At 41.6% G+C, this 27,131-nt stretch overlaps 1 protein-coding gene across 20 annotated transcripts in view; it reads right to left on the bottom strand.

Moving 5' to 3' along the window:
* TFDP2 (transcription factor Dp-2) overlaps positions 1–27,131 on the bottom strand; it is a 197,132-nt gene that overhangs the window by 32,332 nt on the left and 137,669 nt on the right. For 19 of the 20 annotated variants that reach the window (XM_066245216.1, XM_066245230.1, XM_066245219.1 and 16 more), the window contains 3 exons: positions 20,400–20,521; positions 17,122–17,169; positions 2,158–2,320 (listed from right to left, as the gene is read on the bottom strand). In XM_066245216.1, the coding sequence (XP_066101313.1) occupies positions 2,158–2,320; positions 17,122–17,169; positions 20,400–20,521 (333 nt within the window). The remainder of the gene's footprint in view (positions 1–2,157; positions 2,321–17,121; positions 17,170–20,399; positions 20,522–27,131) is intronic. The other variant, XM_066245220.1, reaches the window with a different exon arrangement.

Genomic DNA, 27,131 nt, shown 5'->3' on the forward strand with positions numbered 1-27,131 from the left:
CCCCACTCCTTTCTCTGTAAAATCAATCAATAAATAAAAATCTTTATTAAAAAACCAAGTTTTTAAAAATCTCAAAATAAAAACTTCATCATAATTAAGAATAAAATACTACAACTATGTCCACTAAAAACTCAATATAATGAAAAAAACTGCCAACAAAACAAAAACAAAAAATCACTTCAAATGACTAGTTACTATTACTTAATACTGTTGTGGAGTACGCATAGTATCAATACATTTAAATAAAATGTAAACTGATCCATAATTATAAAGAGGATATCAGCAGTTGCCTGGGGCTAGCAGGAAGAACCTTCAGAGAATTATGAAAATAATCTTATCTTGATTATGGTGGTTGTTCCATAGGTGCACACAACTGTCCAAACTTGAAATAAATACATCTTAATGTAGATAAACTATTCTACAATAGAAGGAAAAAAATAAAACAGTTTAACTGAATACTTAAAACATGTATATTTCCTTACCTGTATGTAATTTTATCTCCATTGGAGAAAAAAAAGAATGATTTATATGTGGTAAAAAAAAAAAAAGTCTCCAAGATACATTGTGAAGATAAAATTAAGAATGCAGAATGCAAAGCACAGTCACATTTGTGTTTCAAATAGGAAAGAAATACACTTTAGTGTGTGCATGCATAAAGGACTTCTGGGCCCTGGCCGGTTGGCTCAGTGGTAGAGCATCGGCCTGGCGTGCGGAAGTCCCGGGTTCGATTCCCGGCCAGGGCACACAGGAGAAGCGCCCATTTGCTTCTCCACCCCTCCCCCTCTCCTTCCTCTGTCTCTCTCTTCCCCTCCCGCAGCTGAGGCTCCACTGGAGCAAAGATGGCCCGGGTGCTGGGGATGGCTCTATGGCCTTTGTCTCAGGCGCTAGAGTGGCTCTGGTCGCAGCAGAGCAACGCCCCAGATGGGCAGAGCATCACCCCCTGGTGGGCGTGCCAGGTGGATGGGGTGCATGTGGGAGTCTGTCTGCCTGCCTCCCCGTTTCCAGCTTCAGAAAAATACAAAAAAAAAAAAAAAGGACTTCTGGACTGATACTTGAGAATCTGGTAATAGAATATTGACTTTGGGGTTGTGGATTAGGGTCTGCGGTCTGTGGTAGAAATAAGATTTTTTTTTCTTTTTCTTTCTTTTTTTTTGTGTGTGTGTGAGAGAGAGACAGACAGAGATAGGAAGGGAGAGAGATGAGAAGCATCAACTCACACTTGTGGTACCTTAGTTGTTCATTGATTGCCTTCTCATATGTGCCTTGACCGGAGGGCTCCAGCTAAGCGAGTGTCCCTGACTCAAGCCAGTGACCTTTGGGTTCAAGGTAGCTACCATGGGGTCATGTCTATGATCCCACACTCAAACCAGCAACCCCATGCTCAAGCTGAGAGCCTATGCTCAAGCTGGATGACCTGGCACGATTTCGAACTTCGGTCCTCACTTTCCAGGCCAAGGCTCTATCCACTGTGCCAACGCCTGGTCAGGCTATCTTCTTTTTAATTGGAGGAATAATACATGAATATGTTAATAAAAATTTCAGTTGTACTGCCTGACCAGAAGGTGGCACAGTGGACAGAGCGCTGACCTGGGACACTGACGACACAGGTTTAAAACTCCAAGGTTGCCGGCTTGAGCATGGGCCTCACCAGCTTGAGCAAGGGGTCACTGGCTAGGCATCAGTCCCCCAAACCTCTGGTCAAGGCACATATGAGAAGCAATCAATGAACAAGTAAGATGCCACAAATACAAGTTGATGCTTCCCATCTCTCGCCTTTCCTGTCTGTCCCTCTTTCTCTTTCACTTAAAAAAAAAATTCTTGACTTGAAGAAACACTAAAATTTTCAGAAATGCATCTAAAGTCATTTAAATATAAAAAGTATGTTTAAAGAAAATTCCTTCAGTGACCCCCCAAATTATATTTTAAAAATACTTGTTCACATATATCTGGAAACAAATACAAATTTTTTCCTAAACAAAACAAACAAAAAAATCAACAACAAAAATTCCCAACAGACAATCTGAAACCCTGAAGTAAAGGCAGAGTTGGGGATTCCCTAGCTTGTCTGAAGCTCTCAAATTGATGACACGGACAATCCAAAGAGGTACACTGCTGTATCACTCAACACAGTCAATGTCAAGTACATGATTCACCTACCGAATCAGCTGCCAAATGGTTATTTGAATTGGTGAACTCTGATACCAGCTCATCAGCTACTTCATTATATGACGTCGTACCTTTCCGTTGAACTTTCTCACACACTTTCATTGAAAAATGTCTCAAGCCTTTTCCATTTTTATCTCCTTTTTTGCTTCGTTTACTAAAAGAGAGAAAACTGTATTTATACTCCATTATACTTACTCAGAGACTTCCTTTGCAAAACTATAGAATAATCAGAAAATGGTAAATTGATTTTGCTTCAAGTGGTAAGTTTTAATTGAATTAGAGATGAAAAAATGTTTAAAACTTAAATTTTACTTGAAATGCCTAATAAAGTATGAAGTTAGAGTGCTTTTCTTATGCATATCATATATTTCTTCAACAAATATTTACTGACCAGTTACTACTATGTAGCAGGCACTGTTCTACAAACTGAGATTGTATTCATGAGAAGAACAGATAAAACTGTGCCCCAGTAGTTTATAGACTGGTCAATACTTATGTTTTTGTATTCTATAAACTATAGTTATTTTTCACCTAAAATGAAAAGTACTACTATTCTCAGTTTCATTTATCTATTCAATTTTCAAACAAAGGTTAGTGGTATTAATAATGAACCTAAATTTTCAATTATTTCAAGCCTGGTGAATGCATGGGCCTAAACTTTGATAAGATAATCATTAAAATTTTCAGGAGTTCAGTTTAGTACTTACTAACCTGAGTAGCTTAGTTTTACTAATCTGAGTGCCAACTAATTATATTCCAAGAACTATATTAGTGATTGGCAGTACAAAAATGACAATTGAGGCAAATTCCTTTCCCTCAATAAGTCATGGGGGGTGGGAGAGAGAAGAAGCAAATAATGATAAATAACCCAATATAATAAGGTTGGTGTCAAGTCAGCATTATTCACAACGTTCTGCGGAAACTGGGGAGAGAGACACCTAGTCTACCTGGAGGAGGAAGACTTGATGGACTGAGTCAAGTGAAAATAATGAACAAAATGAAAAGGCAACCTATATAATAGGAGAAAATATTTGCAAAACCTTTATTTTTTCCGATAAGGGCTTAATTTCCAAAATATCCCCAAACTCCTACAACTCAATAGAAAAACAACAACCAAATAACTCAATTAAATAGGCAAAGGACATGAATAGACATTTCTCCAAAGAAAACTTACAAATGGCTAATGGGCACATAAAAAGATGCTCAACATTAGTAATCATCACGAAAATGCAAATTAAACCAGGTATTACCTTACATGAGATAAGATGGCTCTTATAAAAAATAAAAAAGATAAGGGTTGGTAACAGTGTGGAAAAATGAGAACCTCTGTACACTGTTTTCAGGAATGAAAAATAGCACAGATGCTATAGAAAACATTATTAATGCCTGACCAGGTGGTGGCGCATCGGACTGGGATGCGGAGGACCCAGGTTCGAGACCCCGAGGTCACCAGCTTGAGCACGGACTCATCTGGTTTGAGCAAAAACTCACCAGCTTGGACCCAAGGTCGATGGCTCGAGCAAGGGGTCACTTGGTCTGCTGAAGGCCCGCGGTCAAGGCACATATGAGAAAGCAATCAATGAACAACTAAGGTGTCGCAACGCGCAATGAAAAACTAATGATTGATGCTTCTCATCTCTGTTTCTATCTGTCCCTGTCTATCCCTCTCTCTGACTCTCTCTGTCTCTGTAAAAAAAAAAAAAAAGAAAAGAAAACATAATGAAGCTTCCTCAAAAAATTTAAATAGAATTCCCATATGATCAGTAATCCCACTTCTGGGTGTATATCCTAAAGAACTGAAATCAGGATTTCAAAGAGATATCTTTACCCTCATGTTTATTAAAGCATTATCCACAATAGCCAAGATATGGAAACAACCTAAATTAGTTCATAAGTGAATAAATGAAGAAAATATGATATACATACATACAATGGAATATTATTTAGCTTTAAAAAAGGACATTCTGACATATGTGACAACATGGACAAACCTGGAGGATATTATGCTAAGTCAGACTCAGAAAGACAAATAACAAATGATTCCACTTACATGAGGTACCTAAAATAAACTCATAGAAGCAGAGAGCAGAATGGTGCTTGCTAGGGACTGGTACACACTACGAATTTTCCTCTTCACCAGCTCCAGAATTTTCATAAGCAATATAAAACTGAAGGACAGAACTCGACATTGGCTGAATTAAGAAATTAAGCTTGTCTTTGGAAGGTTGGTAGGACACTGTGCCAAAACTCAATGTCTACACCAAAATTTAATAGTAGTTGGAATAGCCAATACCTGCAGTACACAGGAGATTTGGTTCTGGCAACTCAGCCTATAAAAACTTCAGCTCTGGCCGGGTGGCTCAGTGAATCAAGTGTTAACCTAGAGCACCAGAGGTTGCGAGTTTTACCCCCGGGGTCAGGGTCTGCACAAGAAGCAATTGATGAGTACACAACTAAGTGAAACAAGGAGTTGATCCTTCTCTATCTCTCTCATCACCCATCCTCAAATCAATAGAAAAAAAAATTAAAACCTTTGAAAGTTAAGTGAACAATGCCTCCAGTACAAGAACATTAAAAAGTAAAAGGCTAGCCTGACCAAGCGATGACACAGAGGACAGTGTGTCGGACCGGGATGCAGAGGACCCAGGTTCAAAACCCCAAGGTTGCTGGCTTGAGAGCGGCTCATCTAGCTTGAGCGCAGGGTCTCTGGCTTGAATGTGGGATCATAGACATGACCCCATGGTTGCTGGCTTCAGCCCAAGGGGTCACTTGCTCTGCTGTAGCCCCCTAGTCAAGGCACATATGAGAAAGCAATCAATGAACTAAGGAGCTGCAATGAAGAATCGATGCTTCTCATCTTTCTCCCTTCCTGTCTGTCTCTATCTGCCCCTCTCTGTCTCTCCCTCTCTGTCTGTCACACACGCACACAAAAAAGTAAAAGGCTATATAAAGAACTCAATTCAACCCAACAACAATCAAAAGAACAATCCAATTTAAAAATGGGCAAGGAGCCTGACCTCTGGTGGCGCAGTGGATAAAGCATCGACCTGGGAACACTGAGGTTGCCGGTTCAAAACCCTGCACTTGTCTGGTCAAGGCACATATGGGAGTTGATACTTCCTGCTCCTCCCCCCTTTCTTTCTCTCTCTCTCTCTCTCTCTCTCTCTCTCTCTCTCTCTCTCTCTCTCCCTCCCTCCCTCCCTCCCTCCCTCCTCTCTAAAATGAATAAATAAATAAAAAAATTTAAAAAAAATGGGCAAGGAATTGAATAGATATTTCTCAAAAAAGATACACAAATAATCAATAAGCACATAAAAAGATGCTCAACATCACTAATCATTAGGGAAATGCAAGTCAAAACCACACTAAGATTCCACTCGGACCCACTAAAATCTAGGAATAAAAACAGGAAGTGTTGTGAGGATATGGAGAAACTGGAACCCTTGTGCACTGCTGGTGAGAATGTAAAATTGGGGTAAAAATTATTATAGTGGTTCCTCAAAAATTTAAACATAGAATTACCATATGATCCAGCAGTTTCACTTCTGGGTATATACCCAAAGGAACTAAAAGCAGGGACTCCAAAAGATAATCGTATAGTCACGTGCATAGCAGCAACATTCATAATAGTCAAAAGGTGGAAAAAAACCAAAACATCAACAGATAAAACAAAATGAGTTACATATAATGTGATATTATTCAGCCTCAAAAAAGAATGAAATCCTATACATACTACAACACAAATGAAACTTCAAGACCTGATAACTGAAATAAGCCAGGCGTGAAAGGGTAAACATTATATGATTCCTCTTATATGAGGTACCTAGAATAGTCAAATTCATAGAGACAGAAAGTAAAACTTTGGTTACCAGAGCCAGAGGAAGTGGGGAGTTATTGCTTAATTGGTACACAGAGTTTCAGTATGAGATGGTCAGAAAGTTCTGGAGGTGGATAGTGGTGAGAGATGAACAATAATTTATTTTCTCTGTAGTATTTTTAGGTTTGAGTTTATTTACATTTTGTGTTCTTTTATGCTTACATGTTGATGGTTTCATGGCTTCATTAGCCAGTTTATCTCTGTAAAATAAGATGCTGTGATTTTAGCATTTCATCATCAATTATGGCTAAAAAGCCAAACTCAATGTAAAAGAGCTCAGGCTTCTCCCGGCCATTTGCCCAGTCAGTTGGTGTGTCATCCCGAGATGCCAAGGTTGCAGGTTTGATCCCCGGTCAGGACACATGCAGAAACAACCAATGAATGTACAACTAAGTAAAACAACAAATGAATGCTTCATAGCACTATCATTCACAATAGCCAAGAAGAAGAAATAACCCAAATGTCCATCCTTAATGATCAAACAGACAAAATGTAATATAGCCACACAATGAAGTGCTGTACTACTACTATATGCTACAACACGGATGAATCTTGAAATTCAGCTAAATGAAAGAAGCCAGTTACAAGCTCAACCAAGGCAGGAGTCCTGTTTTCTTGAGATCAATTCTCCAAGTTTCAGCATGAGATACTCTCTGGTTTCACTTCTTTCCTTTTCTTTTTTTCTTTTTTTTTTTAGTAAGGGGAGAGAGACAGGAAAGGAGAGAGATGAGAAGCATCAACTCAGTTGTTCATTGATTGCTTTCTCATATGTGCCTTGGGGCGGGGGCTCCAGCTGAGCCAGCAACCCCTTGCTCAAGCCAGCGACCTCTGGGCTCAAGCCAGAGACCAGGGAGGGGGTCATGTCTATTATCCCACGCTCATGCTGGCAACCCTGTGCTCAAGCTGATGACCTTAGGGTTTCAAAACTGGGTCCTCAGCATCCCAGGTTGACGCACTATCCACTGCACCGCCATCTGGTCAGGCTGTTTTTGGTTTTTTAAATTATTTTTTAGGACTTTATTCATTTTATTTTATTATTATTATTTTTTTTTTTCTGAAGCTGGAAACAGGGAGGCAGTCAGACAGACTCCTGCATGAGCCCGACCGGGATCCACCTGGCATGCCCACCAGGGGGCGATGCTCTGCCCATCCGGGGCGTCGCTCTGTCACGACCAGAGCCACTCTAGCGCCTGGGGCAGAGGCCAAGGAGCCATCCCCAGCGCCCGGGCCATCTTTTTGCTCCAATGGAGCCTCGGCTGCGGGAGGGGAAGAGAGAGACAGAGAGGAAGGAGGGGGGGTGGAGAAGCAGATGGGTGCTTCTCCTGTGTGCCCTGGCCGGGAATCGAACCCGGGACTCCTGCACGCCAGGCCAACGCTCTACCACTGAGCCAACTGGCCAGGGCCAGGACTTTATTCATTTTAGAGAGAAGAGAGAGAGAGAGAGAGAGAGGGAGAGAGAGAGAGGAGGGGAGGAGCAGGAAGCATCAACTCCCATATGTGCCTTGACCAGGCAGGACCAGGGTTTGAACTGGGGACCTCAGCATTCTAGGTCAACACTTTATCCACTGCGCCACCACAGGTCAGGCAGGCTGTTTTTGGTTTAATTTCTATGCATGGAAATGGGATGGGAGAGACACAAGGGGATTTGGAGAATTGGGAAGGTTTACTTGGCCTAGGTGCTCCTTGGATGGTCTTCACTTCATTACCCCACCAATTCATCCTTGCTATTTACACTTGTCGACTCTACACAGGCCTGAGCCTCTCCATGAAGTATAGGGGAGAAGGATGGCTTCCATCTCCAATTCTGACTTCTATGCATATTTCAGGATGTAGATTTCTCTACTTTCACTGTCTTTCATTATAATCACAGTACTTTTCATCTTCCTATTGGTAAAGTCCATTTTGTATCTCTACCACTTTCTTTTTTCTTTTTTTGGTGACAGAGACAGAGAGAGGGACAGATAGGGACAGACAGACAGGAAGGGAGAGAGATGAGAAGCATCAATTCTTCGTTGCGGCACCTTAGTTGTTCATTGATTGCCTTGGCCGGGGGCTACAGCAGACCCAGTGACCCCTTGCTCAGGCCAGTGACCTTGGGCTCAAGCTGGTAAGCCTTGCTTAAACCAGAAGAGCCCGCATTCAAGCCAGCAACCTCAGGGTTTCAAACCTGGGTCCTCCGTGTCCCAGTCTGACGCTCTAGCCTCAGTGCCATTGCCTGGTCAGGCTGTATCTCTACCACTTTCTACAGCACTTTTAGAGATTTATTTCCTTTTATTACTTTTCACATGAAAACAACAAGATTTTAGGAGTTGGGGTGTAAACATGGTGTTCAGTTTATCATCTTAAACTGGAATCTCCCTATCTAAATCTTAAATAAATAGAGTTTACACACTTTCTTAGAACCTAAGGTCTCCAAAGCACCAAGATCCTCTTTCTAAATAACACCAAATTTGGCCACAGGATGTAAACACTATCTCCATTAGTCCATAAATCAAATAAAGAAACCAGCAGAAAGCATTCTTTACCAAATAAAACCAAATTGAAAAATTAAAAAATAAATAAGAAAATAATACTAATATAGTATAGTTTGAAAAGCATATTACATTTTAATAATTTCATTTCAAGTACTCAAAAGAATTGTCCTCAAAGAAGAAAATGTATTTATCTCTCTAGGCACTTACTGGAATCTTTTTATATTTTCCTAATAATTTATTTTTATTAACAAAAGTAATATAAAACTAAAATTTGTTATAAAACAGTATACCCCAGTTATAAGTTGTAATAAATGTAGCCCATTTAAATAAATTATAAATGGGAAATAAATGTTTACCCCTTATGGTCTTTTACTCCCTCCCTCCCTGGGGATGTCATACAGCCTGTGACATGCTAATGAACTACTTCCATACAATGATATTATCACTTAGATTCCTAAACTTCATGTATCTAAAACAAAACTCAATCCCTCCCCAAACCTACTCCTAACAATAATAAATGTAAATGGCATCAATGTTCATCCAGCTGTTCATAGGAAAATAAAAGAAGCCATTCTTTATTGCCCCCTTTCTTTCAATTTCTTCATAAACCCTGTTGGTTCCACCTCCAAAATTAATTCATTTTCCCCCCATCTCCACTGCAAACAGCCTTCTGATTTCCCTGCTCTTATCTCCTTAGAATCTGTTTTCCCCTCAGCAGCCAGTGTAAATTAGATCATGTCATTTCCCTTCCTAAAACCCTCCTGAATATAAAGACCAAATTCTCTACTGTGACCTACAAAGCCTTTCATGATCTGACTCCTGCTTATCTCTCCATCCTCACCTCATACCACTCAGCCTTTCTTACTCTTTCTAAGCCACTGTGCTTCCCCAAGTACATCAACCTGGCCCCTCACTGAGGAGCTCTGCATTTGCCATTCCTACTGCCGAGATCTCCTGGCTCCACCACATCACCAGGCTATTCACATGCCTGACTTCCTTGTATTCAAATGTTATCTGCTTAGAGAGGCTTTTGCATACCACCTATCAGAGTCTAAAATGATCTTATTTGTTTATTATCCGCCCATATTAAGTCTTTAAGAGCAGAGACTTTTATCTCTTATTTATTATTCTCTTCAAGGTCAAGAACACAGCAACACTTAACAGATCTTCAGAATATTTGTTAAATGAACTTCATATACATCATTGAAACAGTACAAATATAAGGTCTACGGGAAGTTCTGTCCGTTTTTGGAATAAAACAAAATACAAATTTTTCTTACCATCAATAAACTTTATTAAATAATATAATTGCCATTATTATTAATGATTTCTTGCCAGCGTGAGGGCTATTTGTATATCCCATTTTTGAAAAATGTTTTATCTTTTAATGCGAAAAATTGAACCAGTGCTTGTTTGATACCTTCTTCATTTTTGAATTTTTTGCCCTTCAAAAAATTTTTAAGGACAAAAACAAGTGATAGTTGGAAGGTGCTAAGTCCGGGGAATATGGTGGATGCGACAGACATGCTTCTGTAGCATTTCTTCCTTGTTGAAATTCGTAAAAATTACAGTGGCGTAAATGAACTTTATCAGTAGCCATGGGTACACTATGGTTTCACACATAAGACTAATGTGAATCAATTTTGTTTTAGTTAATTTGCTACGTCAATATGTATACATTAACTGATAAAAATAGAGAGGCACACATGCACCAAATAAACATGTGCTTACATGTCGAAACTTGTGATAGAAACGAACAGAACTTTCCAGTAGACCATACATATATATATATATATATATTTATTTATTTAGTTAGTTAGTTAGTTTTTTTTATTCATTTTAGAGAGGAAAGAGAGATAGAAAGGGGGAGGAGCAGGAAGCATTAACTCCTGTTTGTGCCTTGACCAGGCAAGCCCAGGGTTTTGAACCGGCGATCTCACTGTTCCAGGTTGACATTTTACCCACTGCACAACCACAGGTCAGGCTAGTACTGATATTTTTATTAGCTCTAGTTTAAATTCTATCATTCTATTATAAATAAACAGAACTTTAACTGAATTCCAACAGAATAAAGAAATTAAGGACTCTCTTTCCCCAGAGATCCCAAAGCAAAAGCAGACCTATTTAGAAAAGATGCATTTAGAAGAACATTATCTGATTCTGTCCAAAAATAAAAGGAGAAAGTGAACAAACATCTCCTAGGATCAAAACCCCAGGCACGATCAGGAAGGGAGTTGGGTTTTTTTTTTTGTTTTTTTTTTCTGAAGCTGGAAATGGGAAGGCAGTCAGACAGACTCCCGCATGCGCCCGACCGGGATCCACCCGGCATGCCCACCAGGGGGCGATGCTCTGCCCATCCGGGGCGTCGCTCTGTCACGACCAGAGCCATTCTAGCGCCTGGGGCAGAGGCCAAGGAGCCATCCTCAGCGCCTGGGCCATCTTTTGCTTCAATGGAGCCTCGGCTGTGGGAGGGGAAGAGAGAGACAGAGAGGAAGGAGAGGGAGAGGGGTGGAGGAGCAGATGGGCGCTTCTCCTGTGTGCCCTGGCCGAGAATCGAACCCGGGACTCCTGCACGCCAAGCCAACACTCTACCACTGAGCCAACCAGCCAGGGCCAGGAAGGGAGTTTTCACAGCTCCCTCCACAATCTCTGTGAGAAGTCCAGTGGATCAGAACACAGGGAAAAGAATTACTGAGAATCATCTCAATGGAGCCTTCACTCATCAAAAAAGATTTCCTCGCCCTGGCCGGTTAGCTGAGTGGTAGAGCATCGGCCTGGCATGCAGGAGTCCCGGGTTCGATTCCCGGCCAGGGCACACAGGAGAAGCGCCCATCTGCTTCTCCACCCCTCCCCCTCTCCTTCCTCTCTGTCTCTCTCTTCTCCTCCCGCAGCCAGGGCTCCACTGGAGCAAAGTTGGCCCTGGAGCTGAGGATGGCTCCATGGCCTCTGCCTCAGGCGCTAGAATGGCTCTGGTTGCAATAGAGCGTCGCCCCTGGTGGGCATGCCGGGTGGATCCCGGTCGGGCGCATGCCGGAGTCTGACTGCCTCCCAGTTTCCAACTTCAGAAAAATTAAAAAAATTAAAAAAAAAAAGATTTCCTCAGAAACCTACTTGCTTCTTGCAAATGACCTTAACCAAGGAACAGCTGTGTAAAACACACTTAAAGATATACTGTACTGTAGTAAGATGAAGATAAAAAGCTAGTACATAGAGTGTGTCCGTAAACTCATGGTGCACTTTTGACCGGTCACAGGAAAGCAACAAAAGACGACAGAAATGTGAACTCTGCACCAAATAAAAGGAAAACTCTCCTAGTTTCATACCTATCCAGTGCAGTTCGATGTGGGCTCACGCACAGATTTTTTAGGGCTCCTTAGGTAGCTATCCCGTATAGCCTCTACAGACTCGTCACTGACCGATGGCCTACCAGAACGGGGTTTCTCCACCAAACTGCCGGTTTCCTTCAACTGCTTATCCCACCGAGTAATGTTATTCCTATGTGGTGGTGCTTCGTTATAAACGTGCCGATATTCACGTTGCACTTTGGTCACGGATTCGAATTTAGGAAACCACAGAACACACTGAACCTCCCTCTGTACCGTCTACATCTCGACTGGCATGGCCGTGGGCTGCTCCACTGTATACACGGTGTTATGTCACCATCTGCGCATGCGCACATGCTGCCACATCATCCTACAGAAACTGGGAGGGTTTTCCTTTTATTTGGTGCAAATTTCAAATTTCTATCGTCTTTTGTTGCTTTCCTGTGACAGGTCAAAAGTGCACTCTGACTTTACGAACACACTGTATATCTACATATATTGATGTATAAACACCTGGAGAAACCCAATATAAATATTTACATATCAGCCTAACCAGGCGGTGGCGCAATGGATAGAGCGCAATGGATAGAGCGTCGGACTGGGATGTGGAGGACCCAGGTTCGAGACCCCGAGGTCGCCAGCTTGAGCGTGAGCTCATCTGGTTTGAGCAAGGCTCACCAGCTTGAGCCTAAGGTCGCTAGCTCGAGCAAGGGGTCACTTGATCTACTGTAGCCCCCTGGTCAAGGCACAGATGAGAAATCAATCAATGAACAACTAAGGAACCACAATGAACTGATGTTTCTCATATCTCTCCCTTCCTGTCTGTCTGTCCCTATCTGTCCCTCTCTCTCACTCTGTCTCTCCCACAAGAAAAAAAACGATTTACATATCATACTAAATCAATATATGAGACACTGAAGACATAAAGATTAGTCTATGGTTGACAGCTGGCTTTTTCAACCTGAACACTTGTGAGAAGAAAAACATGTTTTCCAACATTATAGAAATATTTCTTGTTTGCAAGAAAAACGCAATAAATTTGGAGGAAAATAAACATTTGTAAGAACAATAAAAACTACATGTAGTAATGTTTGTGATTTGACTGGGGTGGGGGTTCATTACAGAAAAATTATATTAAAAAAGAAAAAGAGCGTGACCAGGTGATGGCGCAGTGGATAGAGCGTCAGACTGGGATGCGGAGGACCCATGTTCGAGATCCCGAGGTTGCCAGTTTGAGCGTGGGCTCATCTGGCTTGAGCAAAAAGCTCGCCAGCTTGGACCCAAGGTCGCTGACTCGAGCAAGGGGTTACTTGGTCTGCTGAAGGCCCACGGTCAAGGCACATATGAGAAAGCAATCAATGAACAACTAAGGAGTCGCAATGCGCAACGAAAAACTAATGATTGATGTTTCTCATCTCTCGTTCCTGTCTGTCCCTGTCTATCCCTCACTCTGACTCTCTCTCTGTCTCTGTAAAAAAAAAAAAAGAGAAAAAAAGAGAATAATAAATAGTACTAGCAAAAAAGAAAAAAAGAAGCCACAGAACCAGATGCAGAGAGGGGAAGTTGAATCAGTGACTATACCAACAAAGTTAACGTAACACTTTTAATGTGATCTTTAGAAGTCTTTATTTTATGAAGGAGAAAGTAAAAAGAACCTTATTTTTTATACTGTTTGCAGTACACAGGTGCCACCAATCATAAATAATGAATAGCTCTACTTTAAGGCCTTAAATGTTACTAAAAACAATTGTAAGAAGTTATACGGCTACCCTTTCTTAAGATAAACACAAAGACCAGTATGAGCAGGAAAGAGGAATTTCCATTAGAGAAAAAAGAACATATTGCCATATATTTCTATATGATACAGCAGTTCCTCACATATGTTGTGTCTAAAACAGTTTAAAACCAAAAAGCAAGCAACAAAGGCCATGAGGGAACTAAAACAGAGCTGTGTCAATATAAAAACATACGGCCCCAAGATCCTCACTCAGAGCCTATTCACCTTTATTTTAGACTGAAAAAATAAAAAAAATTTTTTTTGAGAGAGACAGAGTGAGAGGGACAGATAGGGAGAGACAGACAGGAAGGGAGAGAGATGAGAAGCATCAATACTTCGTTGCAGCACCTTAGTTGTTTACTGATTGCGTTCTCTATGTGCCTTGACCAGGGGACTCCAGCTGAGCCAGTGACCCTGCACTCAAGCCAGTAAGCCCGTGCTTAACCCAGATGAGTTCTCTCTCAAGCTGGTGACCTCGGGGTTTCAAACCTGGGACCTTTGCATCTCAGTCTGATAATCTATCAACTGCGCCACTGCCTGGTCAGGCTAGAATGAATTCTAACACAACTGGCCATCTAGTTTTTCAAAGCCCAGCGAGTCAGAGATAGAATACAGAAAAGCAGAAAACTATTATATTGAGAGCAGATGATTTAACAGGAGAAAGGAGATTTATAACAGGAATTAGAGCAGCCCTCGCTGGTTGGCTCAGTGGTAGAGCGTCGGCCTGGCATGCAGGAGTCCCAGGTTCGATTCCCGGCCAGGGCACACAGGAGAAGTGCCCATCTGCTTCTCTACCCCTCCCCCTCTCCTTCCTCTCTGTCTCTCTCTTCCCGTCACGCAGCCAAGGTTCCATTGGAGCAAAGTTGGCCTGGGCGCTGAGGACGGCTCTATGGCCTCTGCCTCGGGCGCTAGAATGGCTCTGGTTGCAACAGAGCATCGCCCCCTGGTGAGCATGCCGGGTGGATCCTGGTCGGGCACATGCGGGAGTCTGACTGCTTCCCCGTTTCCAACTTCAGAAAAATACAAAAAAATAAATAAAAAATGAAAAATAAAACAGGAATTAGAGCTTGACCTGTGGTGGAGCAGTAAATAAAGGGTCAACCTGGAACGCTAAGTTTGCCAGTTCAAAACCCCAGGCTTGCCTGGCCAAGGCACATATAGGGGTTGATGCTTCCTGTTCCTCCCCCACTTCTCTCTCATTTCCTCTCTCTCTCTCAAAATGAATAAAGATTTCTTTAATTAATTAATTTTTTTATTATCATTTTTTTAATTACAGAGACAGAGAGAGAGTCAGAGAGAGGGATAGACAGGGACAGACAGACAGGAACAGAGAGATGAGAAGCATCAATCATTAGTTTTTCATTACGTATCGCTACATCTTAGTTGTTCATTGACTGCTTTCTCATATGTGCCTTGACCGTGGGCCTTCAGCAGACCGAGTAACCCCTTGCTCGAGCCAGCAACCTTGGGTCCAAGCTGGTGGGCTTTTTTGCTCAAACCAGATGAGCCTGTGCTCAAGCCGGTGACCTCGGGGTCTCGAACCTCAGTCCTCGGCATCATAGTTCGACATTCTACCACTGCGCCACCGCCCGGTCAGGTGAATAAAGATTTCTTTAAAAAAAATTCTTTTAATTTAAAACAGGAATTACAAAATTTTAGAGTCAAAAATAAAATTTAAAAAGCATGACTGGCAAGGTTTTATTTAAAGTAGTAACAATCTTACAAAATTCAAATGCTCCTAAGACTATGCATCTTATTTTTACAGTGCAACATTAATACCATACCTAGTATAATGATTTGCATGAAATATTAAACTAAAGTCCAATAATGATCATAAAGTGATAGCTTTTTAAAAAATAAAGTGATAGTTTCTATTTTATTTTTATTTTTTAAATTTTTTTAAAGATTTTTCTTTTTGTTTGTTTTTTTTAATTTTTATTTATTCATTTTAGAGAGGAGAGAGAGAGAGACAGAGAGAGAGGAGAGAGAGACAGGGGGGAGGAGCTGGAAGCATCAACTCCCATATGTGCCTTGACCAGGCAAGCCCAGGGTTTCAAACCGGCGACCTCAGCATTTCCAGGTCGACGCTTTATCCACTGCGCCACCACAGGTCAGGCTGATTTTTCTTTTTATTTATTCATTATAGAGAGGGGAGAGAGAATGAGAGAAATAGAGAGAGAGAGAGAGAGAGAAAAGGGGGGAGGAGCAGGAAGCATCAACTCCCATATGTGCCTTGACCAGGCAAGCCCAGGGTTTTGAACCAGCAACCTCAGCATTTCCAGGTTGACGCTCTATCCACTGCGCCACCACAGGTCAGGCCTATTTATTTTTTTGTGGCAGAGACAGAGAGTCAGAGAGAGGGATAGATAGGGACAAACAGACAGGAAGGGAGAGAGATGAGAAACATCAATTCTTTGTTGTGGTTCCTTAGTTGTTCATTGATTCTCATATGTGTCTTGACCGGGGGGCTACAGCAGACCAAGTGACCCCTTGTTCAAACCAGCGACTGTGGGCTCAAGCTGGTGAGCCTTGCTCCAACCAGATGAGCCCACGCTCAAGCTGGTGACCTCGGGGTCTTGAACCTGGGTCCTCCACATCCCAGTCCAACACTCTATCCCCTGCACCACCGCCTGCTCAGGCTAAAATGACAGTTTTTAATTCTGGGGAGTTTCTCGCTTGGTAGGTAGGCATTTATATTTTTCCAGTAGACCATAGGTGATTCTTTCTTTTTTATTTTTTTAAGCGAGAGAGAGAGACAAGAAGGGAGAGAGATGAGATGCATCAACTTGTAGTTGGCAACATCTTAGTTGTTCATTGATTGCTTTCTCATATGTGACTTGACGGGGGGGGGGGGTAGCACTACAGCAGAGCAAGTGACCCCTTGCTCAAGCCAGCAACCATGGACTCATGCCAGTGACCACGGGGTCATGTCTATGATCCCACGCTTAAGCTGGCGACCCCATGGCTCAAGCTGTTGAGCCCGCACTCAAGCCGGTAACCTCAGGGTTTTGAACATGGGACCTCTGTGTCCCAGGTTGACTCTATCCACTGTGCCACCACCGGACCCCCACAGGAGATTCTGATGCACTGGAGAATTCAAAACCACTGTCTTATCAGTCTAAGGAAAGGTTACATTATACTTGATAGGATATTGAAGAATGAAGTGAGAATTTACTATCATCTTTAAATGTGTTCAATAAAACTTGCTTTTAAAATGTTTGGGCATGCTGAGGTAATGTGGACTATTCACTTTGGTACAATACTTCATCTCCTAAAAATAGGAAGGGAGCTAAATGACATTATCAATAGCCAATCTATTCACAGGATAATTTCCTTTGAAATCATATACAGATAGTAAATTTATGTAATGATAAGTGAAGTACAATACTCATTGTGGTATGAAATAATGAATAAAAACATCTCACTAACTTAAAGTAAAGGCTGGGTACCAAACCTCTCCCGGCAGTAGCATCTCTTAAACACATTACTCACACTTCTACTCACCTTTCTGAAAAATCAGAGTCTATAAATTCTCTAGCCCGTTTTCTATCACTAAAAAGAAAAAAAAAAAAACATAAAAAGAACACATATAAACACTACTTTATTGCATAAATAATTTATTGTAACTTGTCTAATTCCACAATAAATATAACAAAACACAAAAACTAACAAATATAAAAGGTAAGTCCATGAAATAAAAACTTAAATTTTATCAAAACATCACAACATAATATATTTTAACATGAGACCAAGAATTCACAACAGGATAACCTAATTTGTTTGTTTTTTTGTTTGTTTTTTTTTATTCATTTTAGAGAGGAGAGAGAGAGGGGGAGAGAGAGACAGAGAAAGAGAGAGGAGAGAAAGACAGGGGGGAGGAGCTGGAAGCATCAGCTCCCATATGTGCCTTGACCAGGCAAGCCCAGGATTTCGAACCAGCGACCTCAGCATTTCCAGGTCGACGCTTTATCCAGTGCGCCACCACAGGTCAGGCAGGATAATCTAATTTGAAATGAGTTCAATAAATCTTTTATATTTATTTTAATTTTTTTATTTTTTGCAACAGAGACAGAAAGAGGCACAGATAGAAACAAACAGACAGGAAGGGTGAGAGATGAGAAGTATCAAGTCTTCATTGCAGCACCTTACTTGTTCATTGATTGCTTTCTCATATGTGCCTTAACCAGCAGGGCTACGGCAGAGCAAGTGACCACTTGCTCAAGCCAGTGACCTTGGGCTCAAGCCAGCAACCTTAGGATTCAAGCCAGCAACCTTTAGGCTAAACCTAGCAACCATGTGGTCATGTCTATGATCCCACGCTCAAGCAAGCGACCCCATGCTCAAGCCACATGAACCTCGCTCAAGCCGGCGACCTTGGGGTTTTGAACCTGGGTCCTCTGCATCCCAGTCCAATGCTCTATCCACTGAGCAACCACCTGGTCAGGCGAGTTCAATAAATCTTTAAGAAGAAAAACACTGTAGGTTTACAAAAAAAAAAAAAAAAGGGCACAGAAAAGTTATATCTACTCTGGAATGACTAACTATAAAAACACTGGTAATCATACCACCTCCAATATAAAGTACAGCTGGGGCTGAAATACTCAAACCCTGGTCATCTCCAAAGTACACCAGCACTACTAGCTTAGGCATGGCTTCCAAGTTATACTCTCTCAGGGCTGCGCAGAAATCCAAGGTAACTTTTATATCTTCATGAGGATGTTCATGAGGACTGAATAAAGGTTGTGGAATTACGAGTGATTCTGTCATTTCATCTCATTTAATAATGGAAGAGTATGAACACATATGAAACTTTTCTGACTCTAATGTATATATGTGTGTGTAAGTATAGGAATGTGTATATAGCTTAAAACACTTTCCCAGAATTGTTATTTCATTGATTCATTTAATACCCCCCCCCTTTCTAATGATTCTTAATATTCTTAAAGGAAGAAAATTCTCACTCAAGAAGATTTTTTTGTCTGCTGGTGGGAACTTACAGTTCTAAGTCAAATATAGAACTACCAGCACAACATTTATATAACAATTTAACTTCTAAAGTGACAGAATGAAGTTCTAATTCATTACTTTTATTATTTCTTTGTCTTCATGGCAAGAGGAGATGTTAGAATGATAAGCAATGGAGAAAGGCAGGGTAAGGGTATTTTACAGGCAAAGATGAAACATGTGAAGGATTGATACAAATAGTGGCAACTAAGTAACATAGAAGAAAAATGAATTTAATTGCCCAGTGTATCAAAAGAATAAAAAAAACTGAATGAAAATTTTAATATATTTGGCCTTTTTTCTTAGTTCCTTTTCTGTTTTTTTAGTTGTTGTTTTTTTTTTTCCTGAAGTGAGAAGCAGGGAAGCAGAGAGACAGACTCCCACATGTGCCTGACTGGGATCCACCCAGCATGCCCACCAGGGGGTAATGCTCTGCCCATCTGGGCAACCTCTGTTGCAACCAAAACCATTCTAGTGCCTGAGGCAGAGGCCATGGAGCCATCCTCAGCACCCGGGTCAACTGTGCTCCAATGGAGCCCTGGTTGTGGGAGGGGAAGAGAGATAGAGAGAAAGGAGAGGGGGAGGGGTGGAGAAGCAGATGGGCGCTTCTCCTGTGTACCCTGGCCGGGAATCAAACCTGGGACTTCCACACGCTGGGCCAATGCTCTACCGCTGAGCTAGCCGGCCAGAGTCTTCCTTCTCTGGGCTTTTTGTGTGTTTTTTTTGTGACAGAGACAAAGAGAGGGATAGGGACAGACAGACAGGAAGGGAGAGAGATGAGAAGCATCAATTCTTCATTGCAGCACCTTAGTTGTTCATTGGTTGCTTTCTCATATGTGCCTTGATGGGGGTGGGGGGGGCTGACTACAGAAGACTGAGTGACCTTGGGCTCAAGCTGGTGAGCCTTGATCAAACCAGATGAGCCTGCACTCAAGCTGGCGATTTCAGGGTTTTGAACCTAGGTCCTCCGCATCCCAGTCTGACACTCGATCCACTGTGCCACTGCCTGGTCAGGCTTTCCTTCTCCCTCTCTTTCTCTCTCTCTCTCTTTTTTTTTTAACAGGGACAGAGAGAGAGTCAGAGAGAGGGATAAATAGGGACAGACAGACAGAACAGAGAGAGATAAGAAGCATCAATCATCAGTTTTTTGTTGCGACACCTTAGTTGTTCATTGATTGCTTTCTCATATGTGCCTTGACCGCGAGCCTTAAGCAGACCAAGTAACCCCTTGCTCGAGCCAGCAACCTTGGGTCTAAGCTGGTGAGCTTTTTGCTCAAGCCAGATGAGCCCGTGCTCAAGCTGGCGACCTCGGGGTCTCGAACCTGGGCCCTCCGCATCCCAGTCCGACGCTCTATCCACTGCGCCACCACCTGGTCAGGCCCTTCTCTGTTTTTTAAGGAAATAAGAATTTATAGCCAACATTTAATGCAGCTTTTCTTATGTTTGTTAAAATAATATAAGATATAAAACAAATTAATAACAAATAAAACAGTATGAAATATCATCTTAACTTTTCCCAAGCAGCTAAATGTTATAATTATAAAACATAGTTCTCTTTTAGAGTTGAAAAAAACTCAGAAGATTCATATACAAGTTATACTGTTTTTCTGTTTTGAAATGGTTGCTCCATAAACGGTTTATATCTAAGATAAGAAGTAAAATAAAATAGGTAATTGTAAAGGAAGTACATTAGTTTTTAAGGACTAAACTAACATAAAACAAGAACAGAAAGCAAGATTTTGAGGAAATAAAATGGTAACTTTTAACAGCACTCTTACCCTGGGACCCAGCCAGCAGTTTCTGCTATGTGTGTCTGAGTAACCATTGCTGGTGCAGGGGTATATGGACTCCCAATCAGAACACTTCCCGAACTGGTTAGTCTCTGAGGTGTGCTTATAATCTGTAAAGTTAGGACAAGCAAATTAATATTCTTCATTACTAAGAAAAGCACAAAATAATGTTGACTGCTAAACAACATGCAAGGAGGAAACCTTATTGCCTAAAAAGCGTTAATATTAATCATCTAAAATACAAGTGATACCTTCGTTTCATTTACATCTCTGGTTCTTAAAACACAGTATCCTAGTCACTTATTTTATTTATTTTTTATTTTTTATTTTTTACAGAGACAGAGAGTGAGTCAGAGAGAGGGATAGACAAGGACAGACAGACAGGAATGGAGAGAGATGAGAAACATCAATCATTAGTTTTGCATTGCGCGTTGCAACACCTTAGTTGTTCATTGATTGCTTTCTCATATGTGCCTTGACCGCGAGCCTTCAGCAGACCGAGTAGCCCTTTGCTGGAGCCAGCGACCTTGGGTTCAAGCTGGTGGGCTTTTGCTCAAACCAGATGAGCCCACGCTCAAGCTGGCGACCTCGGGGTCTCAAACCTGGGTCCTCTGCATCCCAGTCCGACGCTCTATCCACTGCGCCACCACCTGGTCAGGCAAAACACAGTATCCTGAATACTGACATGGGATCATAATGCATGTTTCAGTAAGTGAAGAGCAATTTAGAAGGAGCAAGCTAGCAACTGACAATGTTTTAAAAATCAGAAAAAATAAAAATCTTTTTTTGAAATTACAGAACCTAATTGCAGTCAAACTTGATTTACTAGAACAGGGGTACAGTAAATCAGATCTTCACAGTTCAAAATATATGCAAAGTGTTATACAATTTGGATTATTATACAAATTCAATATTATCTTTTTTTAAGAGCATTTCCTCATGTCATTAAATATTCTTCAAAAACATATTAAAGACAGTGAGCCTGACCAGGCGGTGGTGCAGTGGATAGAGTGTCAGACTGAAATGCAGAGGACCCAGGTTCAAAACCGCGAGGTCACCAGCTTGAGTGCGGGCTCATCTGGTTTGAGCAAGGCTCACCAGCTTGAGCCCAAGGTCGCTGGCTCGAGCAAGGAGTCACTTGGTCTGCTGTAGCCTCCCCACCCCCGTTCAAGGTACATATGGGAAAGCAATCAATGAATAACTAAGGTGCCACAACAAAGAATTGATGCTTCTCATTTCTCTTCCTTCTTGTCTGTTCCTATTTGTCCCTCTCTCTGTCTCTGTCTATTACAAAAAAAAAAGGTGAAACATTCCATCAGGTTAATTTATTTTTCCCTCTTAGGTATATATAAATATTTATTATTCAATATTATAAACAATGCTGTAATAAACATTTTTGCACAATGATCTTGGCCTTAATTTACACTTCCTGAGGATAGACTCCAGAAAAGAAATTAATGGAACTAAGGATATGGGTTAAAAAAAAATAATTCCTTGGTATGTGTTACCAAATTGCTTCCCGAGTCTTATAATTTTGATTGGTAAGTAGAACTTTTATTTTTTAATTTTACCCCAAAATGTTCGTAATTAATACAAAAATAATTTAGTATTTTAGTAACATCTTTAAAATTTTTTTCATCAAAAATAAAATAGCTTGAACAGGCAGTGGCAAAGTGGATAAAGCACTGGCTTGGGATGCTAAGGACTCAGGTTGGAAATGCTGAAGTCAATGGCTTGAGTTTGAGCTCATCCTGCTTGAGTGCGGGTTCACCAGCTTGACTGTGGGGTCGCTGACTTGCATGTGGGATCAGACATGACCTCATGGTCGCTGGCTTGAGCCCAAAGGTCACTGACTTGAGTCTAAGGTTGCTTGCTTGAGCAAGGGGTCGCCTGCTCTGCTAGAGGCCCCCACTGCCATCAATGCACATATGAAAAAGCAATCAATGAACAACTAAGGTGCTGCAAGGAAGAACTGGTGCTTCTTCTTCTTTCTTTCTTTCTTTCTTTATTAAGGAAGAGGCAGGAAGTAGGGAAGCAGAGACAGACTCCTGCATGTGCCCCAACTGGGATCCACCCAACAAGTCTCCTGGGGAAAGATGCTCTGCCCATCAGGGCCCACTGCTCCATTGCTCAGCAACTGAGCTATTTTAGTGCCTGAGGCAGGCTATGGAGCCATCCTGCGTGCCTAGGGTCAAACTGCTTGAACCATTCAAGCCATGGCTGCGGGAGGGGAAGAGAAGGAGAGAGGAAGAGAGAGAGAGAGAGAGAAAGTGGAAGGGGTGGAGAAGCAGATGGTCGCCTCTCCTGTGTGCCCTGACTGGAAATTGATCCCGGGACTTTCGCATGCCAGGCCAATGCTCTACCACTAAGCCAACCGGCTAGCACAGAATTGATGCTTCTCTTCTCTCTCCCTCTCTGTCTGTCCCTGTCTCTCTCTCTCTTTCTCTCTTGTGCTAAAATTATAATAAAAATACTAAAATAAAATAAAGGCATGCATGCTCTATTGAATAATTACTGAAACAAGATGGTCCCCTATGTAAATAACTGAAGGAGATGCTAGATACACGGGGGCTCTACTATTAGAGAGTTCCAAACTTTTTCATAATACTAATGTTTTGTTTAAGTTCCAGTTAGTAGAGAAAAATATCTGTATATATGGATGTGTGACTTTTCAATGACAGCTCTTAAAACAAAATGTTCTATTTCTATTGTCTTATGTAGATCAAACCGCTAAATAATTTTTGTCTTCCTGATCAAATAAAACCTGTTTCTGCATCCAGAGGCTAATTTCTCTCTCTTTCTTTTTTTTTTTTTTTTTTTTTTTTTTTTTGGTGACAGAGACAGAGAGAGGAACAGACAGACAGGAAGGGAGAGAGATGAGAAACATCAATTCTTCGTTACGGCACCTTAGTTGTTCATTGATTGCTTTCTCATATTGCCTTTAAGGGGGTGGGGCTACAGCAGACCAAGTGACCCCTTGCTCAAGCCAGCGAGCTTGGGCTCAAGCTGGTGAGCCTTGGTCAAACCAAACAAGCTCATGCTCAAGCTGGCGACCTCAGGGTTTCGAACCTGGGTCCTCTGCATCCCAGTCCAACGCTCTATCCACTGTGTCATGGCATGGTCAGGCCAGGGTCTAATTTTTAAGTTTAGTTTAGTTAACTGCTAACTTGCTTAGTAAAGAACCAAAGGGAAGAATTCATCTGCCTTGCAAGTTTAGTTCAGACTTAATAAAGTCTAGTCAACATTTACTCATTCTTTACTAAATATTTAAGAACTCTAGTTATCGCCTATTTGTGTTTGCCATAATGCTAGAGAAATATTACCAAATGTAAATGCCTAGGAAATAATTTTAATAAGTTAAGTCTGTAGTTTAAAACTAAAAACAAAAGACAATAATGATAGATGTCTGGAGAATTCTGATTCTCTACACCAGTATTTTTCAACCAGTGTGCCGTGAGACATGGTCAGGTGTGCCGTGGGGAAATTAAACATGGGTCCCCAAACTACGGCCTGCGTGCGGGATACGGCCTGCGGAGGCTATTTATCCAGCCAGCCGCCTCCATCCGAACATAAACATTCCCCTCACAATCCCTCCAGCTATCAGCGACAGGAAGAGTGGAGGCACAGGGAACGCTCACTGACCAATCACCTTCTAGTGCTTACAAGCACTGATAAAATGAACAGATTCGTTTAAAGGTGCAGCTCTGGCAACATGTGCCGTGTGGCAACCTTGAGATGTTCCTGCTCACCGAGAAACAGCATGATGGCAACATTGCTGCAATGTGCAAGGTGATTGGCAGACATTTGAAAACTCTTGAGAAGACGTTGTCATTTTATTTCTCTTCAGCCTTCACAGAATTCCTTGACTGGGTTAGGGACCCATACAGCTCAGTATCCGTTGCTGGAAAGGACATGACTTTAAAGGAGCAAAAGGGACCCATACAGCTCAGTATCCATTGCTGGAAAGGACATGACTTTAAAGGAGCAAAAGGGACCCATACAGCTCAGAATCCATTGCTGGAAAGGACATGACTTTAAAGGAGCAAGAGGAACTCATTGAACTGAAACAAGATCGTGGTTTAAAGCTAAAGTTTGCTGATCTTCCTTTAGACAGTTTTTGGTTATCTGTTGCCAAGTAGTTCCCCATTCTGGCCAACAAAGCTATTTTGACATTGCTCCCGTTTTCAACCACATATCTATGTGAGCTGAGCTTCTCAAGCTTGACTGCGACAAAAAACTAAAAACAGCCTGATTAGGCAGTGGCGCAGTGGATAGAGCATTGGACTGGGATGCGGAAGACCCAGGTTCGAGACCCCGAGGTTGCCAGCTTGAGCACGGGCTCATCTGGTTTGAGCAAAAGCTCGCCAGCTTGAGCCCAAGGTCGCTGGCTCAAGCAAGGGGTTACTCAGTCTGCTGAAGGCCCATGGTCAAGGCACATAAGAGAAAGCAATCAATGAACAACTAAGGTGTCACAACGAAAAACTGATGAGTGATGATTCTCATCTCTCTCTGTTCCTGTCCGTCTGTCCCTCTCTCTGTCTCTGAAAAAATAAATAAATAAATAAATAACAAAACAAAAAAAACTAAAAACAGAGAGAGACTGAGAACTGTTGAGGAAGAGCTTCGTGTGTGTCTTTCTACCATTCCTGCCAGGTATCCCTTTTGTGTTCATCGAAACAGGCCAAGGTTTCACACTAAGTGAATATAAATACATTTAGAAACTGTATTATTAACTATATGTATAATATGTACTGTGTTAAGAGTGTCATTTTGTGTCATTTTGGTAGGTGGTGTGCCCCAGGATTTTGTAAATGTAAAAAATGTGCTGCGGCTCAATAAAGGTTGAAAATCACTGCTCTACACTATGCCAAGAATTATTAAATAGGACACCCAGAAGCTTGACTTGTGAAAAAAACATAAATATTAGACAATGAGTTTAGAGTACCTACCCCTCCATGCAAGCCATCCTACCTGCACACCTCCATTTCCATGCAAGATCTTTAACCCTTTGAGTAGCATGAACATTCGTACATCCTTGTGCCTCTTGACCATCCAGAGTATGATTGATTTATTTTAAAAATGTGTAAGGCAACATTAAAAAAAGGCAATGTATGTTCTTCTTGTTTTCATAAGTTGGTTATCAAACATAATTTTTAAGTTAATAAAACTGGAACTGGAACTAATTTCATTTTTTGAAAACAACAACAACAAAAAAACCTCACTCCCGGAGGTCAGCGAGCATGAAAAAAACTCATTACTCAAAGTGTTAAGGGCAGAGAGAGTGTTTGCAGGACTTAGCACAGTGCTCACAGGAAAGGCACAATAAAAATTTACAAAATGGCGACAAGACTCAGCTAAAATGATGGGGGAAAAGTAGCTTCTTTATTCACTGATATTCTAGAAAGGAGTACATAAAATCCAGTAAAAAAAACAACAACTCTACGATAGCCTAACCAGATGGTGGCACAGTGGATAGAGCATCAACCTGGGACACTGTGGACCCAGGTTTGAAACCCTGAGGTCATGAGCACGGGATCATTCAGCCTGAGTGTGGGATCACAGACATGACCCCATGGTCACGGGCTTGAGCCCAAGGTTGTGGCTTAAGCAAGGGGTCACTGGCTTGACTGGAGCCCACCAGTCAAGGCACATATAAGAAAGCAACCAATGAACAACTAAGGTGCCACAACTATGAGTTGATGCTTCTCATCTCTCTCCCTCCCTGTCTCTCTGTCACTGTCTGGCTCTCACTTAAAAAAAAAATGAAAATACAATATAAAAGACAGTTTTCACCAATCACTACAGCACACATTCAAATGCCCTCTATCACTCTGACCTTGAATGTGACAGTTTAAGAATGAAAGTTTGAGTATTTTATCAATCTCTGGTCTACTATTTCAAGAGCTGGGGTCTCCAAAAAGCAATTCTAAGTGTTCAAACCTACCCTTGAAACAGATTGTGTTACTTGTGCAGTATTATTACTGTGGCACTCTTTCTCTCTGTTATTAGTAGCCTACAGGCTCAGTCTTACTTGATTTAAAGGACTTTGCAGAAAAAAATAAGAATGAAAGGAAAGGAAAACAGGACACAGGAAAACATGGTTATCATCACTGAGAATGACTCTGGAAATGAACTGCTGCATTCTAGTTTATTTTTTTCTTCCTCAGGGCAGATTGTCAGCTGACATGCTCTTCTGATCTGGGAGCAATTATCAATACTCTGTTCCCTTCTCTTAGCAAAGGGCCTGGTACATATAAGTCCTTAATAAACATTTCCTGAATGAACAAATTGGAGAGATGATAGACCTGAATTGGAAAGACAAGCTAGAAGATCATGTGCAATACAATGTTTTTGGGGGTTTTTTTTGTTGTTGTTTTTTACAGAGACAGAGAGAGTGTCAGAGAGAGGGATAGACAGGGACAGACAGACAGGCACGGAGAGAGATGAGAAGCATCAATTATTAGTTTTTTGTTGCGCATTGCAACACCTTAATTGTTCATTGATTGCTTTCTCATACGTGCCTTGACCACAGGCCTTCAGCAGACCGAGTAAGCCCTTGCTCGAGCCGGCGACCTTGGGCTCAAGCTGGTGAGCTTTTGCTCAAACCAGATGAGCCCTCGCTCAAGCTGGCGACCTCAGGGTCTCAAATCTGGGTCTTCTGCATTCCAGTCCGACGCTCTATCCACTGTGCCACCACCCGGTCAGGTGCAATGAGTTCTT

This window comes from Saccopteryx bilineata, chromosome 10, assembly GCF_036850765.1.
Source record: "Saccopteryx bilineata isolate mSacBil1 chromosome 10, mSacBil1_pri_phased_curated, whole genome shotgun sequence".
NCBI classification, from domain to species: Eukaryota; Metazoa; Chordata; class Mammalia; order Chiroptera; family Emballonuridae; genus Saccopteryx; species Saccopteryx bilineata.